The following is a 22,794-nucleotide window of genomic DNA, read 5'->3' on the forward strand; positions in this document are numbered from 1 at the left end:
AGAGAGAGACACCTGAGAGAGAGAGACCTGAGAGAGAGACACATCTGAGAGAGAGAGACACCTGAGAGAGAGACATCTGAGAAGACCTGAGAGAGAGACACCTGAGAGAGAGAGAGACCTGAGAGAGAGACACATCTGAGAGAGAGAGACCTGAGAGAGAGACATCTGAGAGAGAGAGACACATCTGAGAGAGAGACATCTGAGAAGACCTGAGAGAGAGACACCTGAGAGAGAGAGACCTGAGAGAGAGACACATCTGAGAGAGAGAGACCTGAGAGAGAGACATCTGAGAAGACCTGAGAGAGAGACACATCTGAGAGAGAGACACATCTGAGAGAGACACATCTGAGAGAGAGACACCTGAGAGAGAGACACCTGAGAGAGAGACACATCTGAGAGAGACACCTGAGAGAGAGACACCTGAGAGAGAGACATCTGAGAGAGAGACACATCTGAGAGAGACACCTGAGAGAGAGACACCTGAGAGAGAGACCTAAGAGAGAGAGACATGAGAGAGAGACACATCTGAGAGAGAGAGACCTGAGAGAGAGACATCTGAGAAGACCTGAGAGAGAGACACACATCTGAGAGAGAGACACATCTGAGAGAGAGACACCTGAGAGAGAGACACATCTGAGAGAGACACCTGAGAGAGAGACACCTGAGAGAGAGACACCTGAGAGAGAGACACATCTGAGAGAGAGAGACCTGAGAGAGAGACACCTGAGAGAGACACATCTGAGAGAGACACCTGAGAGAGAGACACCTGAGAGAGAGACACCTGAGAGAGAGACACATCTGAGAGAGAGAGACCTGAGAGAGAGACACCTGAGAGAGAGACACCTGAGAGAGAGACACATCTGAGAGAGACACCTGAGAGAGAGACACCTGAGAGAGAGACACCTGAGAGAGAGACACATCTGAGAGAGACACCTGAGAGAGAGACACATCTGAGAGAGAGACACATCTGAGAGAGAGACACATCTGAGAGAGAGACAAATCTGAGAGGGAGACACATCTGAGAGAGAGACACATCTGAGAGAGAGACACATCTGAGGGAGAGACACCTGAGAGAGACACATCTGAGAGAGAGACACATCTGAGAGAGAGACACCTGAGAGAGACACATCTGAGAAAGAGACACCTGAGAGAGAGACACATCTGAGAGAGAGACACATCTGAGAGAGAGACACATCTGAGAAAGAGACACATCTGAGAGAGAGACACATCTGAGAGAGAGACACATCTGAGAGAGAAAGACCTGAGAGAGAGACATCTGAGAAGACCTGAGAGAGAGAGACATCTGAGAGAGACACATGAGAGAGAGACACCTGAGAGAGAGAGACCTGAGAGAGAGAGACCTGAGAGAGAGACACCTGAGAGAGAGACACATCTGAGAGAGACACCTGAGAGAAAGACACCTGAGAGAGAGAGACCTCTGAGAGAGAGACATCTGAGAAGACCTGAGAGAGAGACACCTCTGAGAGAGAGACACATCTGAGAGAGAGACACATCTGAGAGAGAGACACATCTGAGAGAGAGACACATCTGAGAGAGAGACACCTGAGAGAGAGACACATCTGAGAGAGAGACACATCTGAGAGAGAGACACCTGAGAGAGAGACACATCTGAGAGAGACACCTGAGAGAGAGACACCTGAGAGAGAGACACCTGAGAGAGACACACATCTGAGAGAGACACCTGAGAGAGAGACACCTGAGAGAGAGACCTAAGAGAGAGAGACATGAGAGAGAGACACATCTGAGAGAGAGAGACCTGAGAGAGAGACATCTGAGAAGACCTGAGAGAGAGACACATCTGAGAGAGAGACACCTGAGAGAGAGACACCTGAGAGAGAGACACATCTGAGAGAGACACCTGAGAGAGAGACACCTGAGAGAGAGACACCTGAGAGAGAGACACATCTGAGAGAGAGAGACCTGAGAGAGAGACACATCTGAGAGAGACACCTGAGAGAGAGACACCTGAGAGAGAGACACATCTGGGAGAGACACCTGAGAGAGAGACACCTGAGAGAGAGACCTGAGAGAGAGAGACCTGAGAGAGAGACATCTGAGAAGACCTGAGAGAGAGACACATCTGAGAGAGAGACACATCTGAGAGAGAGACACCTGAGAGAGAGACACCTGAGAGAGAGACACCTGAGAGAGAGACACATCTGAGAGAGAGACACATCTGAGAGAGAGACAAATCTGAGAGAGACACCTGAGAGAGAGACACCTGAGAGAGAGACACCTGAGAGAGAGACACATCTGAGAGAGAGACACATCTGAGAGAGAGACACATCTGAGAGAGAGACACCTGAGAGAGAGACCTGAGAGAGAGACATCTGAGAAGACCTGAGAGAGAGACACATCTGAGAGAGAGACACATCTGAGAGAGAGACACATCTGAGAGAGAGACACCTGAGAGAGAGACACCTGAGAGAGAGACACCTGAGAGAGAGACACATCTGAGAGAGACACCTGAGAGAGAGAGACCTGAGAGAGAGACCTGAGAGAGAGACACCTGAGAAGACCTGAGAGAGAGAGACACCTGAGAGAGAGACACCTGAGAAGACCTGAGAGAGAGAGACACCTGAGAGAGAGACACCTGAGAGAGAGAGACATCTGAGAGAGAGACACATCTGAGAGAGAGACACATCTGAGAGAGAGACACATCTGAGAGAGAGACACCTGAGAGAGAGACACCTGAGAGAGAGACACCTGAGAGAGAGACACCTGAGAGAGAGACACATCTGAGAGAGACACCTGAGAGAGAGACACCTGAGAGAGAGACTTTAGAGAGAGAGAGACACCTGAGAAGACCTGAGAGAGAGAGACATCTGAGAGAGAGACACCTGAGAGAGAGACACCTGAGAGAGAGAGACCTGAGAGAGAGAGACCTGAGAGAGAGAGACATCTGAGAAGACCTCCCCAGACACCTTGTCCAGGTCCTTGTCTAGGTCCAGGTCCAGGTCCTTGTCCAGGTCCTTGTCCAGGTCCTTGTCCAGGTCCTTGTCCAAGTCCTTGTCCTTGTCCAGGTCCTTGTCCTTGTCCTTGTCGGGGATCCAGGTCCTTGTCCAGGTCGGGGTTCCAGGTCCTTGTCCAGGTCCTTGTCCTTGTCCTTGTCGGGGGTCCAGGTCCTTGTCCTTGTCGGGGGTCCAGGTCCTTGTCCTTGTCCTTGTCGGGGGTCCAAGTCCTTGTCCAGGTCCTTGTCCAGGTCCTTGTCCAGGTCCTTGTCCTTGTCCTTGTCGGGGGTCCAGGTCCTTGTCCTTGTCCAGGTCCTTGTCCTTGTCGGGGGTCCAGGTCCTTGTCCAGGTCCTTTTCCAGGTCCTTGTCGGGGGTCCAGGTCCTTGTCCAGGTCCTTGTCCAGGTCCTTGTCCAGGTCCTTGTCCAGGTCCTTGTCCTTGTCGGGGGTCCAGGTCCTTGTCCAGGTCCTTGTCCTTGTCGGGGGTCCAGGTCCTCACCAGGTCTGCTCCGTCCCTCTGGCAGAAGCTGAAGCTCGTCCCGTTGAGACTGAAGGACACTTTAAACGCTTTCACAAACTCAGAGTAGCCCAGACGCCCCGCCCCCTGAGAGACCAGACCTGAGACCCTCATGACCCGGGTCAGGTCCACCTGGAACCAGAGACCAGGGTTATGGACACACAGAGAACCCACGGAGAACCCACAAGGAACCCACAGAGAACCCACAAGGAACCCAAAGAGAACCACAGAGAACCAACAGAGAGAACCCACAAGAAACCCACAGAGAACCCACAAGGAACCCACAGAGAACCCAAAAGGAACCCACAGAAAACCCACAGAGAACCAACAGAGAACCCACAGAAAACCCACAGAGAACCCACAAGGAACCCACAGAGAACCCACAGAGAACCCAAAGAGAACCACAGAGAACCCACAAGGAACCCACAGAAAACCAACAGAGAACCCACAGAAAACCCACAGAGAACCCACAAGGAACCCACAGAGAACCCACAAGGAACCCACAGAGAACCCACAAAGAACCCACAGATAACCCACAAGAACCCCACAGAGAACCCACAGAGAACCAACAGAGAACCCACAGAGAACCACAGAGAACCTACAAGGAACCCACAAGGAACCCACAAGAAACCCACAGAGAACCACAGAAAACCTACAAGGAACCCACAAGGAACCCACAGAGAACCTACAGAGAACCCACAGAGAACCCACAGAGAACCCACAAGGAACCCACAGAGAACCCACAGAGAACCCACAAGGAACCCACAGAGAACCCACAAGGAACCCACAGAGAACCGACAAGGAACCCACAGAGAACCCACAAGGAACCCACAGAGAACCCACAGAGAACCACAGAGAACCCACAAGGAACCCACAGAGAACCCACAAGAAACCCAGAGAGAACCCACAAGGAACCCACAGAGAACCCACAAGGAACCCACAAGGAACCCACAGAGAACCCACAAGGAACCCACAAGAAACCCACAGAGAACCCACAAGGAACCCACAGAGAACCCACAAGGAACCCACAGAAAACCCACAAGAAACCCACAAGAAACCCACAGAGAACCCACAAGGAACCCACAGAGAACCCACAAGGAACCCACAGAGAACCCACAAGGAACCCACAGAGAACCCACAAGGAACCCACAGAGAACCCACAGAGAACCACAGAGAACCCACAAGGAACCCACAGAGAACCCACAAGGAACCCACAAGGAACCCACAGAGAACCCACAAGGAACCCACAGAGAACCCACAAGGAACCCACAGAGAACCCACAGAGAACCACAGAGAACCCACAGAGAACCCACAGAGAACCCGCAAGAAACCCACAGAGAACCCACAGAGAACCAACAGAGAACCCACAGAGAACCCACAAGAAACCCACAAAGAACCCACAGAGAACCCACAAGAAACCCACAGAGAACCCACAAGGAACACACAAGGAACCCACAGAGAACCCACAGAGAACCCACAGAGAACCCACAAGAAACCCACAAAGAACCCACAGAGAACCCACAAGAAACCCACAGAGAACCCACAAGGAACACACAAGGAACCCACAGAGAACCACAGAGAACCCACAGAGAATCCACAGAGAACCCACAGAGAATCCACAAGGAACCAACAGAGAACCCACAAGAAACCCACAGAGAACCCACAAGGAACCCACAGAGAACCCACAAGAAACCCACAGAGAACCCACAGAGAACCAACAGAGAACCCACAGATAACCCAGAAGGAACACACAAGGAACCCACAGAGAACCCACAAGAAACCCACAAAGAACCCACAGAGAACCCACAAGAAACCCACAGAGAACCTACAAGGAACCACAGAGAACCACAGAGAACCCACAGAGAATCCACAGGGAACACACAAAGAATCCACAAGGAACACACAGAGAACCCACAGAGAACCCAGAAGGAACACACAAGGAACCCACAGAGAACCCACAGAGAATCCACAGAGAACCACAGAGAACCACAGCAGCTTCAGTGTCGTTTTTCCACTGATGCTAACTGTTGAGCGTTAGCAACACAAAACTAGCAAAGCAGGTTAGCAACAGCTGTTTCCTGTTTATCGATGCATATTGTCAAGACAAAGGCTCACATCACCCGCAGGAGGCGCTCTCACCCGCAGGAGGCGCTCTCACCCGCAGGAGGCGCTCTCACCCGCAGGAGGCGCTCTCACCCGCAGGAGGCGCTCTCACCCGCAGGAGGCGCTCTCACCTGCAGGAGGCGCTCTCACCCGCAGGAGGCGCTCTCACCTGCAGGAGGCGCTCTCACCCGCAGGAGGCGCTCTCACCTGCAGGAGGCGCTCTCACCCGCAGGAGGCGCTCTCACCCGCAGGAGGCGCTCTCACCCGCAGGAGGCGCTCTCACCCGCAGGAGGCGCTCTCACCCGCAGGAGGCGCTCTCACCCGCAGGAGGCGCTCTCACCTGTATCCATGGCTCCTTGTCGTGAGGGGCGGGGCTCCAGGCGTTCACGAGGCCCTTGAGGTTCAGTCGAGCGAGTTCCGGGCCCCAGCGCTGTAAACCCAAGAACGTGTAACGGACCGAAGACGACCGGATCTGGACCTCTGACACGCCTCCTCCCTCCAGACCCAGACGAGAGATGCAACCTGAGGAAGAACCAGGTCTGAACCAGGTCTGAACCGGGTCTGAACCAGGACTAAACCAGGACTAAACCAGGACTAAACCAGGACTAAACCAGGACTAAACCAGGTCTAAACCAGGTCTAAACCAGGACTAAACCAGGACTAAACCAGGTCTAAACCAGGACTAAACCAGGTCTAAACCAGGACTAAACCAGGTCTAAACCAGGTCTAAACCAGGACTAAACCAGAACTAAACCAGGACTAAACCAGGTCTAAACCAGGTCTAAACCAGGTCTAAACCAGGACTAAACCAGGACTAAACCAGGACTAAACCAGGACTAAACCAGGACTAAACCAGGTCTAAACCAGGACTAAACCAGGTCTAAACCAGGTCTAAACCAGGACTAAACCAGGTCTAAACCAGGACTAAACCAGGACTAAACCAGGTCTAAACCAGGTCTAAACCAGGACTAAACCAGGACTAAACCAGGTCTAAACCAGGACTAAACCAGGACTAAACCAGGACTAAACCAGGACTAAACCAGGACTAAACCGGGTCTGAACCGGGTCTAAACCAGGTCTAAACCGGGTCTAAACCAGGACTAAACCAGGACTAAACCAGGTCTAAACCAGGTCTAAACCAGGACTAAACCAGGACTAAACCAGGTCTAAACCAGGACTAAACCAGGACTAAACCAGGTCTAAACCAGGTCTAAACCAGGTCTAAACCAGGACTAAACCAGGACTAAACCAGGACTAAACCAGGACTAAACCAGGACTAAACCAGGACTAAACCAGGACTAAACCAGGTCTAAACCAGGTCTAAACCAGGACTAAACCAGGACTAAACCAGGACTAAACCAGGTCTAAACCAGGACTAAACCAGGTCTAAACCAGGACTAAACCAGGACTAAACCAGGACTAAACCAGGACTAAACCAGGTCTAAACCAGGACTAAACCAGGACTAAACCAGGTCTAAACCAGGACTAAACCAGGACTAAACCAGGTCTAAACCAGGACTAAACCAGGACTAAACCAGGACTAAACCAGGTCTAAACCAGGACTAAACCAGGACTAAACCAGGTCTAAACCAGGACTAAACCAGGACTAAACCAGGACTAAACCAGGACTAAACCAGGACTAAACCAGGACTAAACCAGGACTAAACCAGGTCTAAACCAGGACTAAACCAGGACTAAACCAGGACTAAACCAGGTCTAAACCAGGACTAAACCAGGACTAAACCAGGACTAAACCAGGTCTAAACCAGGTCTAAACCAGGACTAAACCAGGACTAAACCAGGTCTAAACCAGGACTAAACCAGGACTAAACCAGGTCTAAACCAGGACTAAACCAGGACTAAACCAGGACTAAACCAGGACTAAACCAGGACTAAACCAGGTCTAAACCAGGACTAAACCACTACTAAACCAGGACTAAACCAGGTCTAAACCAGGACTAAACCAGGACTAAACCAGGACTAAACCAGGTCTAAACCAGGACTAAACCAGGACTAAACCAGGACTAAACCAGGACTAAACCAGGTCTAAACCAGGACTAAACCAGGACTAAACCAGGACTAAACCAGGACTAAACCAGGACTAAACCAGGTCTAAACCAGGACTAAACCAGGTCTAAACCAGGACTAAACCAGGACTAAACCAGGACTAAACCAGGACTAAACCAGGTCTAAACCAGGACTAAACCAGGACTAAACCAGGTCTAAACCAGGACTAAACCAGGACTAAACCAGGTCTAAACCAGGACTAAACCAGGACTAAACCAGGTCTAAACCAGGACTAAACCAGGACTAAACCAGGTCTAAACCAGGACTAAACCAGGACTAAACCAGGACTAAACCAGGACTAAACCAGGACTAAACCAGGTCTAAACCAGGACTAAACCAGGACTAAACCAGGACTAAACCAGGTCTAAACCAGGACTAAACCAGGACTAAACCAGGACTAAACCAGGTCTAAACCAGGTCTAAACCAGGACTAAACCAGGACTAAACCAGGTCTAAACCAGGACTAAACCAGGACTAAACCAGGTCTAAACCAGGACTAAACCAGGACTAAACCAGGACTAAACCAGGTCTAAACCAGGACTAAACCAGGACTAAACCAGGACTAAACCAGGTCTAAACCAGGACTAAACCACTACTAAACCAGGACTAAACCAGGTCTAAACCAGGACTAAACCAGGTCTAAACCAGGTCTAAACCAGGACTAAACCAGGACTAAACCAGGTCTAAACCAGGACTAAACCAGGACTAAACCAGGACTAAACCAGGTCTAAACCAGGACTAAACCAGGACTAAACCAGGACTAAACCAGGTCTAAACCAGGACTAAACCAGGACTAAACCAGGACTAAACCAGGTCTAAACCAGGACTAAACCAGGGCTAAACCAGGGCTAAACCAGGTCTAAACCAGGACTAAACCACTACTAAACCAGGACTAAACCAGGACTAAACCAGGACTAAACCAGGTCTAAACCAGGTCTAAACCAGGTCTAAACCAGGACTAAACCAGGACTAAACCAGGTCTAAACCAGGTCTAAACCAGGTCTAAACCAGGACTAAACCAGGTCTAAACCAGGACTAAACCAGGACTAAACCAGGACTAAACCAGGTCTAAACCAGGACTAAACCAGGACTAAACCAGGACTAAACCAGGTCTAAACCAGGACTAAACCAGGTCTAAACCAGGACTAAACCAGGACTAAACCAGGACTAAACCAGGTCTAAACCAGGACTAAACCAGGACTAAACCAGGTCTAAACCAGGACTAAACCAGGACTAAACCAGGACTAAACCAGGTCTAAACCAGGACTAAACCAGGACTAAACCAGGTCTAAACCAGGACTAAACCAGGACTAAACCAGGACTAAACCAGGACTAAACCAGGACTAAACCAGGTCTAAACCAGGACTAAACCAGGACTAAACCAGGACTAAACCAGGTCTAAACCAGGACTAAACCAGGACTAAACCAGGACTAAACCAGGTCTAAACCAGGACTAAACCAGGACTAAACCAGGACTAAACCAGGTCTAAACCAGGACTAAACCAGGACTAAACCAGGACTAAACCAGGTCTAAACCAGGACTAAACCACTACTAAACCAGGACTAAACCAGGTCTAAACCAGGACTAAACCAGGACTAAACCAGGACTAAACCAGGTCTAAACCAGGTCTAAACCAGGTCTAAACCAGGACTAAACCAGGACTAAACCAGGTCTAAACCAGGACTAAACCAGGACTAAACCAGGACTAAACCAGGTCTAAACCAGGACTAAACCAGGACTAAACCAGGACTAAACCAGGTCTAAACCAGGACTAAACCAGGACTAAACCAGGACTAAACCAGGACTCACGCAGGTGGCAGCGTTTGCCCACATAAGGAGAAGGACAGTTGCAGTTGAAGTCTCCGTTCAGGTCTGAACATGTTCCTCCGTTTTCACAGGGTTTGTCCCTGCACTCGTTTGAGTCTGAAATAAACACACAATTATCACAAATAAACACATGCTAAACACATGCTAAACACATGTTAACACATGTTAACACATGTTAACACAAAGTAACACATGCTAATCATATGTTAACACGTGCTAAATACATGCTAACACATGCTAATCACATGTTAACACATGCTAAACACATGTTAACACATGTTAACACATAGTAACACATGCTAATCACATGTTAACACATGCTAAACACGTGCTAACCACATGTTAACACATGCTAAGCACATGCTAACACATGTTAACACATGCTCGAAACATGCTAATCACGTGCTAAACCCAGTTTTATCCTAATAAAGACTTTCTGAAACAGTTTCAAAAAGGTGAAACTGGGCTCTCGGCCTCACGGTGGCGCTGATGGGCTCGGTTGCCCGCATTCTCTACTGCCATTTTGATCTCTAATACTAAACTAGAAACAAAAGTGAATACATTGACAGAGTCAGGCAGAAGCTGACAACATGTTAGCATGTCAAGCTAAAGTTAGCTCAGAGGCTCCAGAGCAAGGACATAATGCTGGATCAAGTCATGTCAACGCTTAATGCAACGTGAGGTGGCGTCAATAAGAGCCGTGATGGAGACACTCTCTGATGAGACACTCTGATGAGACACTCTCTGATGAGACACTCTGATGAGACACTCTCTGATGAGACACTCTGATGAGACACTCTCTGATGAGACACTCTCTGATGAGACACTCTCTGATGAGACACTCTGATGAGACACTCTCTGATGAGACACTTTGATGAGACACTCTGATGAGACACTCTCTGATGAGACACTCTGATGAGACACTCTCTGATGAGACACTCTCTGATGAGACACTCTCTGATGAGACACTCTCTGATGAGACACTCTCTGATGAGACACTCTGATGAGACACTCTGATGAGACACTCTCTGATGAGACACTCTGATGAGACACTCTCTGATGAGACACTCTGATGAGACACTCTGATGAGACACTCTCTGATGAGACACTCTGATGAGACACTCTGATGAGACACTCTGATGAGACACTCTCTGATGAGACACTCTCTGATGAGACACTCTCTGATGAGACACTCTGATGAGACACTCTGATGAGACACTCTGATGAGACACTCTCTGATGAGACACTCTCTGATGAGACACTCTCTGATGAGACACTCTGATGAGACACTCTCTGATGAGACACTCTGATGAGACACTCTCTGATGAGACACTCTGATGAGACACTCTGATGAGACACTCTCTGATGAGACACTCTGATGAGACACTCTCTGATGAGACACTCTCTGATGAGACACTCTCTGATGAGACACTCTGATGAGACACTCTCTGATGAGACACTCTCTGATGAGACACTCTCTGATGAGACACTCTGATGAGACACTCTCTGATGAGACACTCTCTGATGAGACACTCTCTGATGAGACACTCTCTGATGAGACACTCTGATGAGACACTCTCTGATGAGACACTCTCTGATGAGACACTCTGATGAGACACTCTGATGAGACACTCTGATGAGACACTCTCTGATGAGACACTCTCTGATGAGACACTCTCTGATGAGACACTCTGATGAGACACTCTCTGATGAGACACTCTGATGAGACACTCTGATGAGACACTCTCTGATGAGACACTCTCTGATGAGACACTCTCTGATGAGACACTCTCTGATGAGACACTCTGATGAGACACTCTCTGATGAGACACTCTCTGATGAGACACTCTCTGATGAGACACTCTGATGAGACACTCTGATGAGACACTCTCTGATGAGACACTCTCTGATGAGACACTCTCTGATGAGACACTCTGATAAGACACTCTGATGAGACACTCTCTGATGAGACACTCTCTGATGAGACACTCTCTGATGAGACACTCTGATGAGACACTCTCTGATGAGACACTCTCTGATGAGACACTCTCTGATGAGACACTCTGATGAGACACTCTGATGAGACACTCTCTGATGAGACACTCTCTGATGAGACACTCTGATGAGACACTCTGATGAGACACTCTCTGATGAGACACTCTCTGATGAGACACTCTCTGATGAGTGCCAAAGACTAGAGTGGACGAGACCAGAGAGGAGGAGACTAGAGAGGAGACGACGAGAGAGGAGGAGACCAGAGAGGAGGAGACCAGAGAGGAGGAGACTAGAGAGGAGACGACGAGAGAGGAGGAGACCAGAGAGGAGGAGACCAGAGAGGAGGAGACTAGAGAGGAGGAGACTAGAGAGGAGGACATCAGAGAGGAGGAGACCAGAGAGGAGGAGACTAGAGAGGAGGAGACTAGAGAGGAGGAGACCAGAGAGGAGGAGACCAGAGAGGAGGAGACTAGAGAGGAGGAGACTAGAGAGGAGGAGACTAGAGAGGAGGAGACTAGAGAGGAGGACATCAGAGAGGAGGAGACCAGAGAGGAGGAGACTAGAGAGGAGGAGACTAGAGAGGAGGAGACCAGAGAGGAGGAGACTAGAGAGGAGGAGACTAGAGAGGAGGAGACTAGAGAGGAGGAGACCAGAGAGGAGGAGACCAGAGAGGAGGAGACCATAGAGGAGGAGACCAGAGAGGAGGAAACCAGAGAGGAGGAGACCATAGAGGAGGAGACCAGAGAGGAGGAGACTAGAGAGGAGGAGACCAGAGAGGAGGAGACTAGAGAGGAGGAGACTAGCGAGGAGGAGACCAGAGAGGAGGAGACCAGAGAGGAGGAGACCAGAGAGGAGGAGACTAGAGAGGAGACGACGAGAGAGGAGGAGACCAGAGAGGAGGAGACCAGAGAGGAGGAGACTAGAGAGGAGGAGACTAGAGAGGAGGACATCAGAGAGGAGGAGACCAGAGAGGAGGAGACTAGAGAGGAGGAGACTAGAGAGGAGGAGACCAGAGAGGAGGAGACCAGAGAGGAGGAGACTAGAGAGGAGGAGACTAGAGAGGAGGAGACTAGAGAGGAGGAGACTAGAGAGGAGGACATCAGAGAAGAGGAGACCAGAGAGGAGGAGACCAGAGAGGAGGAGACCAGAGAGGAGGAGACCATAGAGGAGGAGACCAGAGAGGAGGAGACTAGAGAGGAGGAGACTAGAGAGGAGGAGACTAGAGAGGAGGAGACCAGAGAGGAGGAGACTAGAGAGGAGGAGACCAGAGAGGAGGAGACCAGAGAGGAGGAGACTAGAGAGGAGGAGACTAGAGAGGAGGAGACCAGAGAGGAGGAGACCAGAGAGGAGGAGACCATAGAGGAGGACACTGGTCACATCACACTGGTCATATGACACTGGTCACATGACTCTGGACAGAGGAGTGAGACAGGGCTGTGCTTGGTCTCTCTCCTCCTGCTTTTGATGTGGAATATATTGGGTCAATGTGTGTTTACACGACCTGCGAGACATGTCCTACTGTATTTGACCCAACGAGACATGTCCAAACACATGACCTAAACCAGGACTAAAGGAGGTCCAAACCAAGACTAAAGGAGGTTCAAACCAAGACTAAAGGAGGTCCAAACCAAGACTAAAGGATGTCCAAACATAGACTAAAGGAGGTCCAAACCAGGACTAAAGGAGGTCCAAACATAGACTAAAGGAGGTCCAAACCAGGACTAAAGGAGGTCCAAACCAGGACTAAAGGAGGTCCAAACCAGGACTAAAGGAGGTCCAAACCAGGACTAAAGGAGGTCCAAACCAGGACTAAAGGAGGTCCAAACCAGGACTAAAGGAGGTCCAAACCAGGACTAAAGGAGGTCCAAACCAAGACTAAAGGAGGTCCAAACCAGGACTAAAGGAGGTCCAAACCAAGACTAAAGGAGGTCCAAACCAAGACTAAAGGAGGTCCAAACCAAGACTAAAGGAGGTCCAAACCAAGACTAAAGGAGGTCCAAACCAGGACTAAAGGAGGTCCAAACCAGGACTAAAGGAGGTCCAAACCAAGACTAAAGGAGGTCCAAACCAGGACTAAAGGAGGTCCAAACCAAGACTAAAGGAGGTCCAAACCAGGACTAAAGGAGGTCCAAACCAAGACTAAAGGAGGTCCAAACCAAGACTAAAGGAGGTCCAAACCAAGACTAAAGGAGGTCCAAACCAGGACTAAAGGAGGTCCAAACCAGGACTAAAGGAGGTCCAAACCAAGACTAAAGGAGGTCCAAACCAAGACTAAAGGAGGTCCAAACCAAGACTAAAGGAGGTCCAAACCAGGACTAAAGGAGGTCCAAACCAGGACTAAAGGAGGTCCAAACCAAGACTAAAGGAGGTCCAAACATAGACTTCCTCACTCCTCTTTCTCTTTCTGTTTTGAACAGGTTTTTGCCGCTGTGTTTTCGCCCGGCGACAGAAGCATGTGATCGAATGTGGCGCTGTGATTGGCTGAGGAGGCAGACGAGTCGTGTGAGGACAAATCTATAAATAAACTCGCGTTCAAACCGTTTTATATCACAACATTTCACCCGTTTGAACCAGGTCCAAGGATTGTAACCAGTTTGAGTCAGGCCAGAGGGTCCTGGGTTAGTCCTGGTTTAGTCCTGGTTTAGTCCTGGGTTAGTCCTGGGTTAGACCTGGGTTAGTCCTGGGTTAGACCTGGGTTAGACCTGGGTTAGTCCTGACTTAGTCCTGGGTTAGACCTGGGTTAGACCTGGGTTAGTCCTGGGTTAGACCTGGGTTAGACCTGGGTTAGTCCTGACTTAGTCCTGGGTTAGACCTGGGTTAGACCTGGGTTAGACCTGGGTTAGACCTGGGTTAGTCCTGGGTTAGACCTGGGTTAGTCCTGGGTTAGTCCTGGGTTAGACCTGGGTTAGTCCTGGGTTAGACCTGGGTTAGACCTGGGTTAGTCCTGACTTAGTCCTGGGTTAGACCTGGGTTAGACCTGGGTTAGACCTGGGTTAGACCTGGGTTAGTCCTGGGTTAGACCTGGGTTAGTCCTGGGTTAGACCTGGGTTAGTCCTGGGTTAGACCTGGGTTAGACCTGGGTTAGACCTGGGTTAGTCCTGGGTTAGTCCTGGGTTAGTCCTGGGTTAGACCTGGGTTAGACCTGGGTTAGACCTGGTTTAGACCTGGTTTAGTCCTGGGTTAGACCTGGGTTAGACCTGGGTTAGTCCTGGGTTAGACCTGGGTTAGACCTGGGTTAGACCTGGGTTAGACCTGGGTTAGTCCTGGGTTAGTCCTGGGTTAGACCTGGGTTAGTCCTGGGTTAGTCCTGGGTTAGTCCTGGGTTAGTCCTGGGTTAGACCTGGGTTAGACCTGGGTTAGTCCTGGGTTAGTCCTGGGTTAGTCCTGGGTTAGTCCTGGGTTAGTCCTGGGTTAGTCCTGGGTTAGACCTGGGTTAGACCTGGGTTAGTCCTGGGTTAGTCCTGGGTTAGTCCGTGTTACCTTGAGTTGAGAACAGGTGAGATCCTGGGACCCCTGTGGACACAGTTACACATCACTGAATCTACTTATGCTGTTCACCCCCCGCAGCTGTTCATCCCCGCAGCTGTTCATCCCCCCGCAGTTGTTCATCCCCCGCAGCTGTTCACCCCCCGCAGCTGTTCATCCCCCCGCAGCTGTTCATCCCCCGCAGCTGTTCACCCCCCGCAGCTGTTCATCCCCCCGCAGCTGTTCACCCCCCCGCAGCTGTTCGTTTATTAGCTTTGCTGTAAACTCTGCCCTGGTCATCGCGATGAATAATTCTGTTTTCAAATTTTTTGGTCAGTAAAAATGGGGTTGAGAGCCCTTAACCTTGGAGTTACTCACTGGTCTCGCAGTGCGCTCCAGTGACCTCTGGTGGACAGACTCACTGTAACGCAGTGCCCTCCAGTGACCTCTGGTGGACAGACTCACTGTAACGCAGTGCCCTCCAGTGACCTCTGGTGGACAGACTCACTGTAACGCAGTGCCCTCCAGTGACCTCTGGTGGACAGACTCACTGTAACGCAGTGCCCTCCAGTGACCTCTGGTGGACAGACTCACTGTAACGCAGTGCGCTCCAGTGACCTCTGGTGGACATACTCACTGGTCTCGCAGTGCGCTCCAGTGACCTCTGGTGGACATACTCACTGGTCTCGCAGTGCGCTCCAGTGACCTCTGGTGGAAAGACTCACTGTAACGCAGTGCGCTCCAGTGACCTCTGGTGGACAGACTCACTGTAACGCAGTGCGCTCCAGTGACCTCTGGTGGAAAGACTCACTGTAACGCAGTGCGCTCCAGTGACCTCTGGTGGACAGACTCATTGTAACGCAGTGCGCTCCAGTGACCTCTGGTGGACAGACTCACTGTAACGCAGTGCGCTCCAGTGACCTCTGGTGGACAGACTCATTGTAACGCAGTGCGCTCCAGTGACCTCTGGTGGACATACTCACTGGTCTCGCAGTGCGCTCCAGTGACCTCTGGTGGACATACTCACTGGTCTCGCAGTGCGCTCCAGTGACCTCTGGTGGACATACTCACTGGTCTCGCAGTGCGCTCCAGTGACCTCTGGTGGACATACTCACTGGTCTCGCAGTGCGCTCCAGTGACCTCTGGTGGACACACGCAGTAGTACTGACTGAACACGTCTCCTCTGCGTTTCTCCAACACCACTTCACACTGTCCTTCGTTCAGACACGGGTTTGGACGGCACGGACCTGACCACAGACCACACCCTTTAATATGTACCTGTCTCTCTCTCGATGCAGTAGTACATGTACCTGTCTCTCTCTCGATGCAGTAGTACATGTACCTGTCTCTCTCTCTCTGTGCAGTAGTACATGTACCTGTCTCTCTCTCGATGCAGTGGTACATGTACCTGTCTCTCTCTCGGTGCAGTTGTACATGTACCCGTCTATCTTTCGGTGCAGTGGTACATGTACCTGTCTCTCTCTCTCTGTGCAGTAGTACATGTACGTACCTGTCTCTCTCGGTGCAGTTGTACATGTACCTGTCTCTCTCTTGGTGCAGTAGTACATGTACCTGTCTCTCTCTCGGAGCAGTAGTACATGTACCTGTCTCTCTCTCTGTGCAGTAGTACATGTACCTGTCTCTCTCTCGGTGCAGTGGTACATGTACTTGTCTCTCTCGGTGAAGTTGTACATGTACCTGTCTCTCTCTCGGTGCAGTTGTACATGTACCTGTCTCTCTCTCGGTGCAGTGGTACATGTACCTGTCTCGCTCTCTCGGTTCAGTGGTACATGTACCTGTCTCTCTCGGAGCAGTAGTATATGTACCTGTCTCTCTCTCGGTGCAGTAGTACATGTACCTGTCTCTCTCTCGGTGCAGTAGTACATGTACCTGTCTCTCTCTCGGTGCAGTAGTGCATGTACCGGTCTCTCTCTCGGTGCAGTAGTGCATGTACCTGTATCTCTCTCGGTGCAGTAGTGCATGTACCTGTATCTCTCTCGGTACAGTTGTACATGTACCGGTCTCTCTCTCGGTGCAGTAGTACATGTACCTGTCTCTCTCTCAGTGCAGTTGTACATGTACCTGTCTCTCTCTCGGTGCAGTTGTACATGTACCTGTCTCTCTCTCGGTGCAGTTGTACATGTACCCGTCTCTCTTTCGGTGCAGTGGTACATGTACCTGTCTCTCTCGGTGCAGTAGTACATGTACCTGTCTCTCGGTGCAGTTGTACATGTACCTGTCTCTCTCTTGGTGCAGTAGTACATGTACCTGTCTCTCTCTCGGAGCAGTAGTACATGTACCTGTCTCTCTCTCTGTGCAGTAATACATGTACCTGTCTCTCTCTCGGTGCAGTGGTACATGTACTTGTCTCTCTCGGTGAAGTTGTACATGTACTTGTCTCTCTCGGTGAAGTTGTACATGTACCTGTCTCTCTCTCGGTGCAGTTGTACATGTACCTGTCCCTCTCTCGGTGCAGTGGTACATGTACCTGTCTCTCTCTCTCGGTGCAGTGGTACATGTACCTGTCTCTCTCGGTGCAGTTGTACATGTACCTGTCTCTCTCTCGGTGCAGTAGTACATGTACCTGTCTCTCTCTCGGTGCAGTTGAACATGTACCCGTCTCTGTCTCGGTGCAGTGGTACATGTACCTGTCTCTCTCTCTCTCGGTGCAGTGGTACATGTACCCGTCTCTCTCGGTGCAGTTGTACATGTACCGGTCTCTCTCTCGGTGCAGTGGTACATGTACCTGTCTCTCTCTCTCGGTGCAGTGGTACATGTACCGGTCTCTCTCGGTGCAGTTGTACATGTACCTGTCTCTCTCTCGGTGCAGTAGTACATGTCTCTCTCGCTGCAGTGGCACATGTACCTGTCTTTCTCTCGGTGCAGTGGTACATGTACCCGTCTCTCTCTCGGTGCAGTAGTACATGTACCTGTCTCTCTCTCGGTGCAGTGGTACATGTACCTGTCTCTCTCTCGGTGCAGTGGTACATGTACCTGTCTCTCTCGGTGCAGTTGTACATGTACCTGTCTCTCTCTCGGTTCAGTTGTACATGTACCTGTCTCTCTCTCGGTGCAGTGGTACATGTACCTGTCTCTCTCTCGGTGCAGTTGTACATGTACCGGTCTCTCTCTCGGTGCAGTAGTACATTTACCCGTCTCTCTCTCGGTGCAGTGGTACATGTACCTGTCTCTCTGTGCAGTGGTACATGTACCTGTCTCTCTCTCGGTGCAGTAGTGCATGTACCTGTCTCTCTCTCTGTGCAGTAGTACATGTACCTGTCTCTCTCTTTCTGTGCAGTAGTACATGTACCTGTCTCTCTCTCGGTGCAGTAGTACATGTACCTGTCTCTCGGTGCAGTGGTACATGTACCTGTCTCTCTCTCGGTGCAGTTGTACATGTACCTGTCTCTCTCTCGGTGCAGTGGTACATGTACCTGTCTCTCTCTCTCTGTGCAGTAGTACATGTACGTACCTGTCTCTCTCGGTGCAGTAGTGCATGTACCTATATCTCTTTCGGTGCAGTTGTACATGTACCTGTCTCTCTCTCGGAGCAGTAGTACATGTACCTGTCTCTCTCGCTGTGCAGTAGTACATGTACCTGTCTCTCTCTCTGTGCAGTAGTACATGTACCTGTCTCTCTCTCTGTGCAGTGGTACATGTACCTGTCTCTCTCTCGGTGCAGTTGTACATGTACCTGTCTCTCTCTCGGTGCAGTAGTACATGTACCTGTCTCTCTCTCGGTGCAGTGGTACATGTACCTGTCTATCTCTCTCGGTGCAGTGGTACATGTACCTGTCTCTCTCGGTGCAGTGGTACATGTACCTGTCTCTCTCGGTGCAGTTGTACATGTACCTGTCTCTCTCTCGGTGCAGTTGTACATGTACCTGTCTCTCTCGGTGCAGTTGTACATGTACCTGTCTCTCTCTCGGTGCAGTTGTACATGTACCGGTCTCTCTCTCGGTGCAGTAGTACATTTACCTGTCTCTCTCTCGGTGCAGTGGTACATGTACCTGTCTCTCTGTGCAGTGGTACATGTACCTGTCTCTCTCTCGGTGCAGTAGTGCATGTACCTGTCTCTCTCTCTGTGCAGTAGTACATGTACCTGTCTCTCTCTTTCTGTGCAGTAGTACATGTACCTTTCTCTCTCTCGGTGCAGTAGTACATGTACCTGTCTCTCTGTGCAGTGGTACATGTACCTGTCTCTCTCTCGGTGCAGTAGTACATGTACCTGTCTCTCTCGCTGTGCAGTAGTACATGTACCTGTCTCTCTCTCTGTGCAGTAGTACATGTACCTGTCTCTCTCTCTGTGCAGTGGTACATGTACCTGTCTCTCTCTCGGTGCAGTTGTACATGTACCTGTCTTTTTCTCGGTGCAGTGGTACATTTACCGGTCTCTCTCTCTCTCAGTGCAGTGGTACATGTACCTGTCTCTCTCGGTGCAGTTGTACATGTACCTGTCTCTCTCTCGGTGCAGTAGTACATGTACCTGTCTCTCTCTCGGTGCAGTGGTACATGTACCTGTCTATCTCTCTCGGTGCAGTGGTACATGTACCTGTCTCTCTCGGTGCAGTGGTACATGTACCTGTCTCTCTCGGTGCAGTTGTACATGTACCTGTCTCTCTCTCGGTGCAGTTGTACATGTACCTGTCTCTCTCGGTGCAGTTGTACATGTACCTGTCTTTCTCTCGGTTCAGTTGTACATGTACCTGTCTCTCTCTCAGTGCAGTGGTACATGTACCTGTCTCTCTCTCGGTGCAGTTGTACATGTACCGGTCTCTCTATCGGTGCAGTAGTACATTTACCTGTCTCTCTCTCGGTGCAGTGGTACATGTACCTGTCTCTCTGTGCAGTGGTACATGTACCTGTCTCTCTCTCGGTGCAGTAGTGCATGTACCTGTCTCTCTCTCTGTGCAGTAGTACATGTACTGGTCTCTCTCTCGGTGCAGTAGTACATGTACCTGTCTCTCTCTCGGTGCAGTAGTACATGTACCTGTCTCTCTCTCGGTGCAGTAGTACATGTACCTGTCTCTCGGTGCAGTGGTACATTTACCTGTCTCTCTCTCGGTGCAGTGGTACATGTACCTGTCTCTCTCTCGGTGCAGTAGTACATGTACCTGTCTCTCTCTCGGTGCAGTTGTACATGTACCTGTCTCTCTCGTTGCAGTTGTACATGTACCTGTCTTTCTCTCTGTGCAGTAGTGCATGTACCGGTCTCTCTCTCGGTGCAGTAGTGCATGTACCTGTCTTTCTCTCGGTGCAGTAGTGCATGTACCTGTCTCTCTCTCGGTGCAGTAGTGCATGTACCTGTCTCTCTCTCGGTGCAGTAGTGCATGTACCTGTCTCTCTCTCTGTGCAGTAGTACATGTACCTGTCTCTCTCTCGGTGAAGTAGTGCATGTACCTGTCTCTCTCTCGGTGCAGTAGTGCATGTACCGGTCTCTCTCTCGGTGCAGTAGTGCATGTACCTGTCTCTCTCTCGGTGCAGTAGTGCATGTACCTATCTCTCTCTCGGTGCAGTAGTGCATGTACCGGTCTCTCTCTCGGTGCAGTAGTGCATGTACCTGTCTCTCTCTCGGTGCATTAGTGTATGTACCGGTCTCTCTCTCGGTGCAGTAGTGCATGTACCGGTCTCTCTCTCGGTGCAGTAGTGCATGTACCTGTCTCTCTCTCTGTGCAGTAGTACATGTACCTGTCTCTCTCTCGGTGCAGTAGTGCATGTACCGGTCTCTCTCTCGGTGCAGTAGGTCATGTACCTGTCTCTCTCTCGGTGCAGTAGTGCATGTACCGGTCTCTCTCTCGGTGCAGTAGTGCATGTACCTGTCTCTCTCTCGGTGCAGTAGTGCATGTACCGGTCTCTCTCTCGGTGCAGTAGTGCATGTACCTGTCTCTCTCTCTCTGTGCAGTAGTGCATGTACCGGTCTCTCTCTCGGTGCAGTAGTGCATGTACCTGTCTCTCTCTCGGTGCAGTAGTGCATGTACCTGTCTCTCTCTCGGTGCAGTAGTGCATGTACCGGTCTCTCTCTCGGTGCAGTAGTGCATGTACCTGTCTCTCTCTCGGTGCAGTAGTGCATGTACCTGTCTCTCTCTCGGTGTAGTAGTGCATGTACCTGTCTCTCTCTCGGTGCAGTAGTGCATGTACCGGTCTCTCTCTCGGTGCAGTAGTGCATGTACCTGTCTCTCTCTCGGTGTAGTAGTGCATGTACCTGTCTCTCTCTCGGTGCAGTAGTGCATGTACCGGTCTCTCTCTCGGTGCAGTAGTGCATGTACCTGTCTTTCTCTCGGTGCAGTAGTGCATGTACCTGTCTCTCTCTCGGTGCAGTAGTGCATGTACCTGTCTCTCTCTCGTTGCAGTAGTGCATGTACCTTTCTTTCTCTCGGTGCAGTAGTGCATGTACCTGTCTCTCTCTCGGTGTAGTAGTGCATGTACCTGTCTCTCTCTCGGTGCAGTAGTGCATGTACCGGTCTCTCTCTCGGTGCAGTAGTGCATGTACCTGTCTCTCTCTCGGTGTAGTAGTGCATGTACCTGTCTCTCTCTCGGTGCAGTAGTGCATGTACCGGTCTCTCTCTCGGTGCAGTAGTGCATGTACCTGTCTTTCTCTCGGTGCAGTAGTGCATGTACCTGTCTTTCTCTCGGTGCAGTAGTGCATGTACCTGTCTCTCTCTCGGTGCAGTAGTGCATGTACCGGTCTCTCTCTCGTTGCAGTAGTGCATGTACCTTTCTTTCTCTCGGTGCAGTAGTGCATGTACCGGTCTCTCTCTCGGTGCAGTAGTGCATGTACCTGTCTCTCTCTCGGTGCAGTAGTGCATGTACCGGTCTCTCTCTCGGTGCAGTAGTGCATGTACCTGTCTCTCTCTCGGTGTAGTAGTGCATGTACCTGTCTCTCTCTCGGTGCAGTAGTGCATGTACCTGTCTCTCTCTCGGTGCAGTTGTCTCCAGTGAAGTCGTCAGGACAGATGCAGAAGAACTCGGCTCCTGCAGCTTTCACACACGTTCCTCCGTTTGAGCAAATGTTCACCTCACACAGGTCTCCTGCAACAGAGCTCGAGTTAAGCTCTAGTTAAGCTCTAAACTTAGTTAAGCTCTAAACTTAGTTAAGCTCTAGTTAAGCTCTAAACCAGACTTAGTTAAGCTCTAAACTTAGTTAAGCTCTAAACTTAGTTAAGCTCTAAACTTAGTTAAGCTCTAGTTAAGCTCTAAACCAGACTTAGTTAAGCTCTAATACCCTGTCAGTCACATGTACCACACATCATGAACGTTCTTCAGGTTCTTAAGGTTCTTCAGGTTCTCCAGGTTTTGGTTCTCCAGGTTCTCCAGGTTCTCCAGGTTCTCCAGGTTCTCCAGGTTCAGGCTCCTGAGGCTCCTGTGGCTCCTGAAGCTCCTGAGGCTCCTGAAGCTCCTGAGGCTCCTGAGGCTCCTGAAGCTCCTGAAGCTCCTGAGGCTCCTGAAGCTCCTGAAGCTCCTGAGGCTCCTGAGGCTCCTGAGGCTCCTGAGGCTCCTGAGGCTCCTGAGGCTCCTGAAGCTCCTGAGGCTCCTGAGGCTCCTGAAGCTCCTGAAGCTCCTGAAGCTCCTGAAGCTCCTGAGGCTCCTGAGGCTCCTGAAGCTCCTGAGGCTCCTGAAGCTCCTGAGGCTCCTGAAGCTCCTGAAGCTCCTGAGGCTCCTGAGGCTCCTGAAGCTCCTGAGGCTCCTGAGGCTCCTGAGGCTCCTGAGGCTCCTGAGGCTCCTGAGGCTCCTGAGGCTCCTGTGGCTCCTGAAGCTCCTGAAGCTCCTGAGGCTCCTGAGGCTCCTGAGGCTCCTGAAGCTCCTGAGGCTCCTGAGGCTCCTGAGGCTCCTGAGGCTCCTGAAGCTCCT

General features: G+C 50.7%; 1 protein-coding gene across 4 annotated transcripts in view; it reads right to left on the reverse strand.

Moving 5' to 3' along the window:
* Nucleotides 1-22,794, reverse strand: part of LOC140350547 (lactadherin-like) — a 53,780-nt gene that overhangs the window by 18,561 nt on the left and 12,425 nt on the right. The window contains exons 2-7 of one of the 4 annotated variants that reach the window (XM_072436133.1): nt 21,853-21,975; nt 16,062-16,193; nt 14,962-14,994; nt 9,469-9,582; nt 5,932-6,113; nt 3,471-3,620 (exon numbers count right to left, since the gene is read on the reverse strand). In XM_072436133.1, coding sequence (XP_072292234.1) covers nt 3,471-3,620; nt 5,932-6,113; nt 9,469-9,582; nt 14,962-14,994; nt 16,062-16,193; nt 21,853-21,975 — 734 coding nt within the window. The remainder of the gene's footprint in view (nt 1-3,470; nt 3,621-5,931; nt 6,114-9,468; nt 9,583-14,961; nt 14,995-16,061; nt 16,194-21,852; nt 21,976-22,794) is intronic. The other 3 variants (XM_072436130.1, XM_072436131.1, XM_072436132.1) reach the window with 3 other exon arrangements.

Source organism: Eucyclogobius newberryi, unplaced genomic scaffold (assembly GCF_026437365.1).
Source record: "Eucyclogobius newberryi isolate DKJ021-1_F unplaced genomic scaffold, fEucNew1.0.hap1 SCAF_71, whole genome shotgun sequence".
Classification (NCBI taxonomy): Eukaryota; Metazoa; Chordata; class Actinopteri; order Gobiiformes; family Gobiidae; genus Eucyclogobius; species Eucyclogobius newberryi.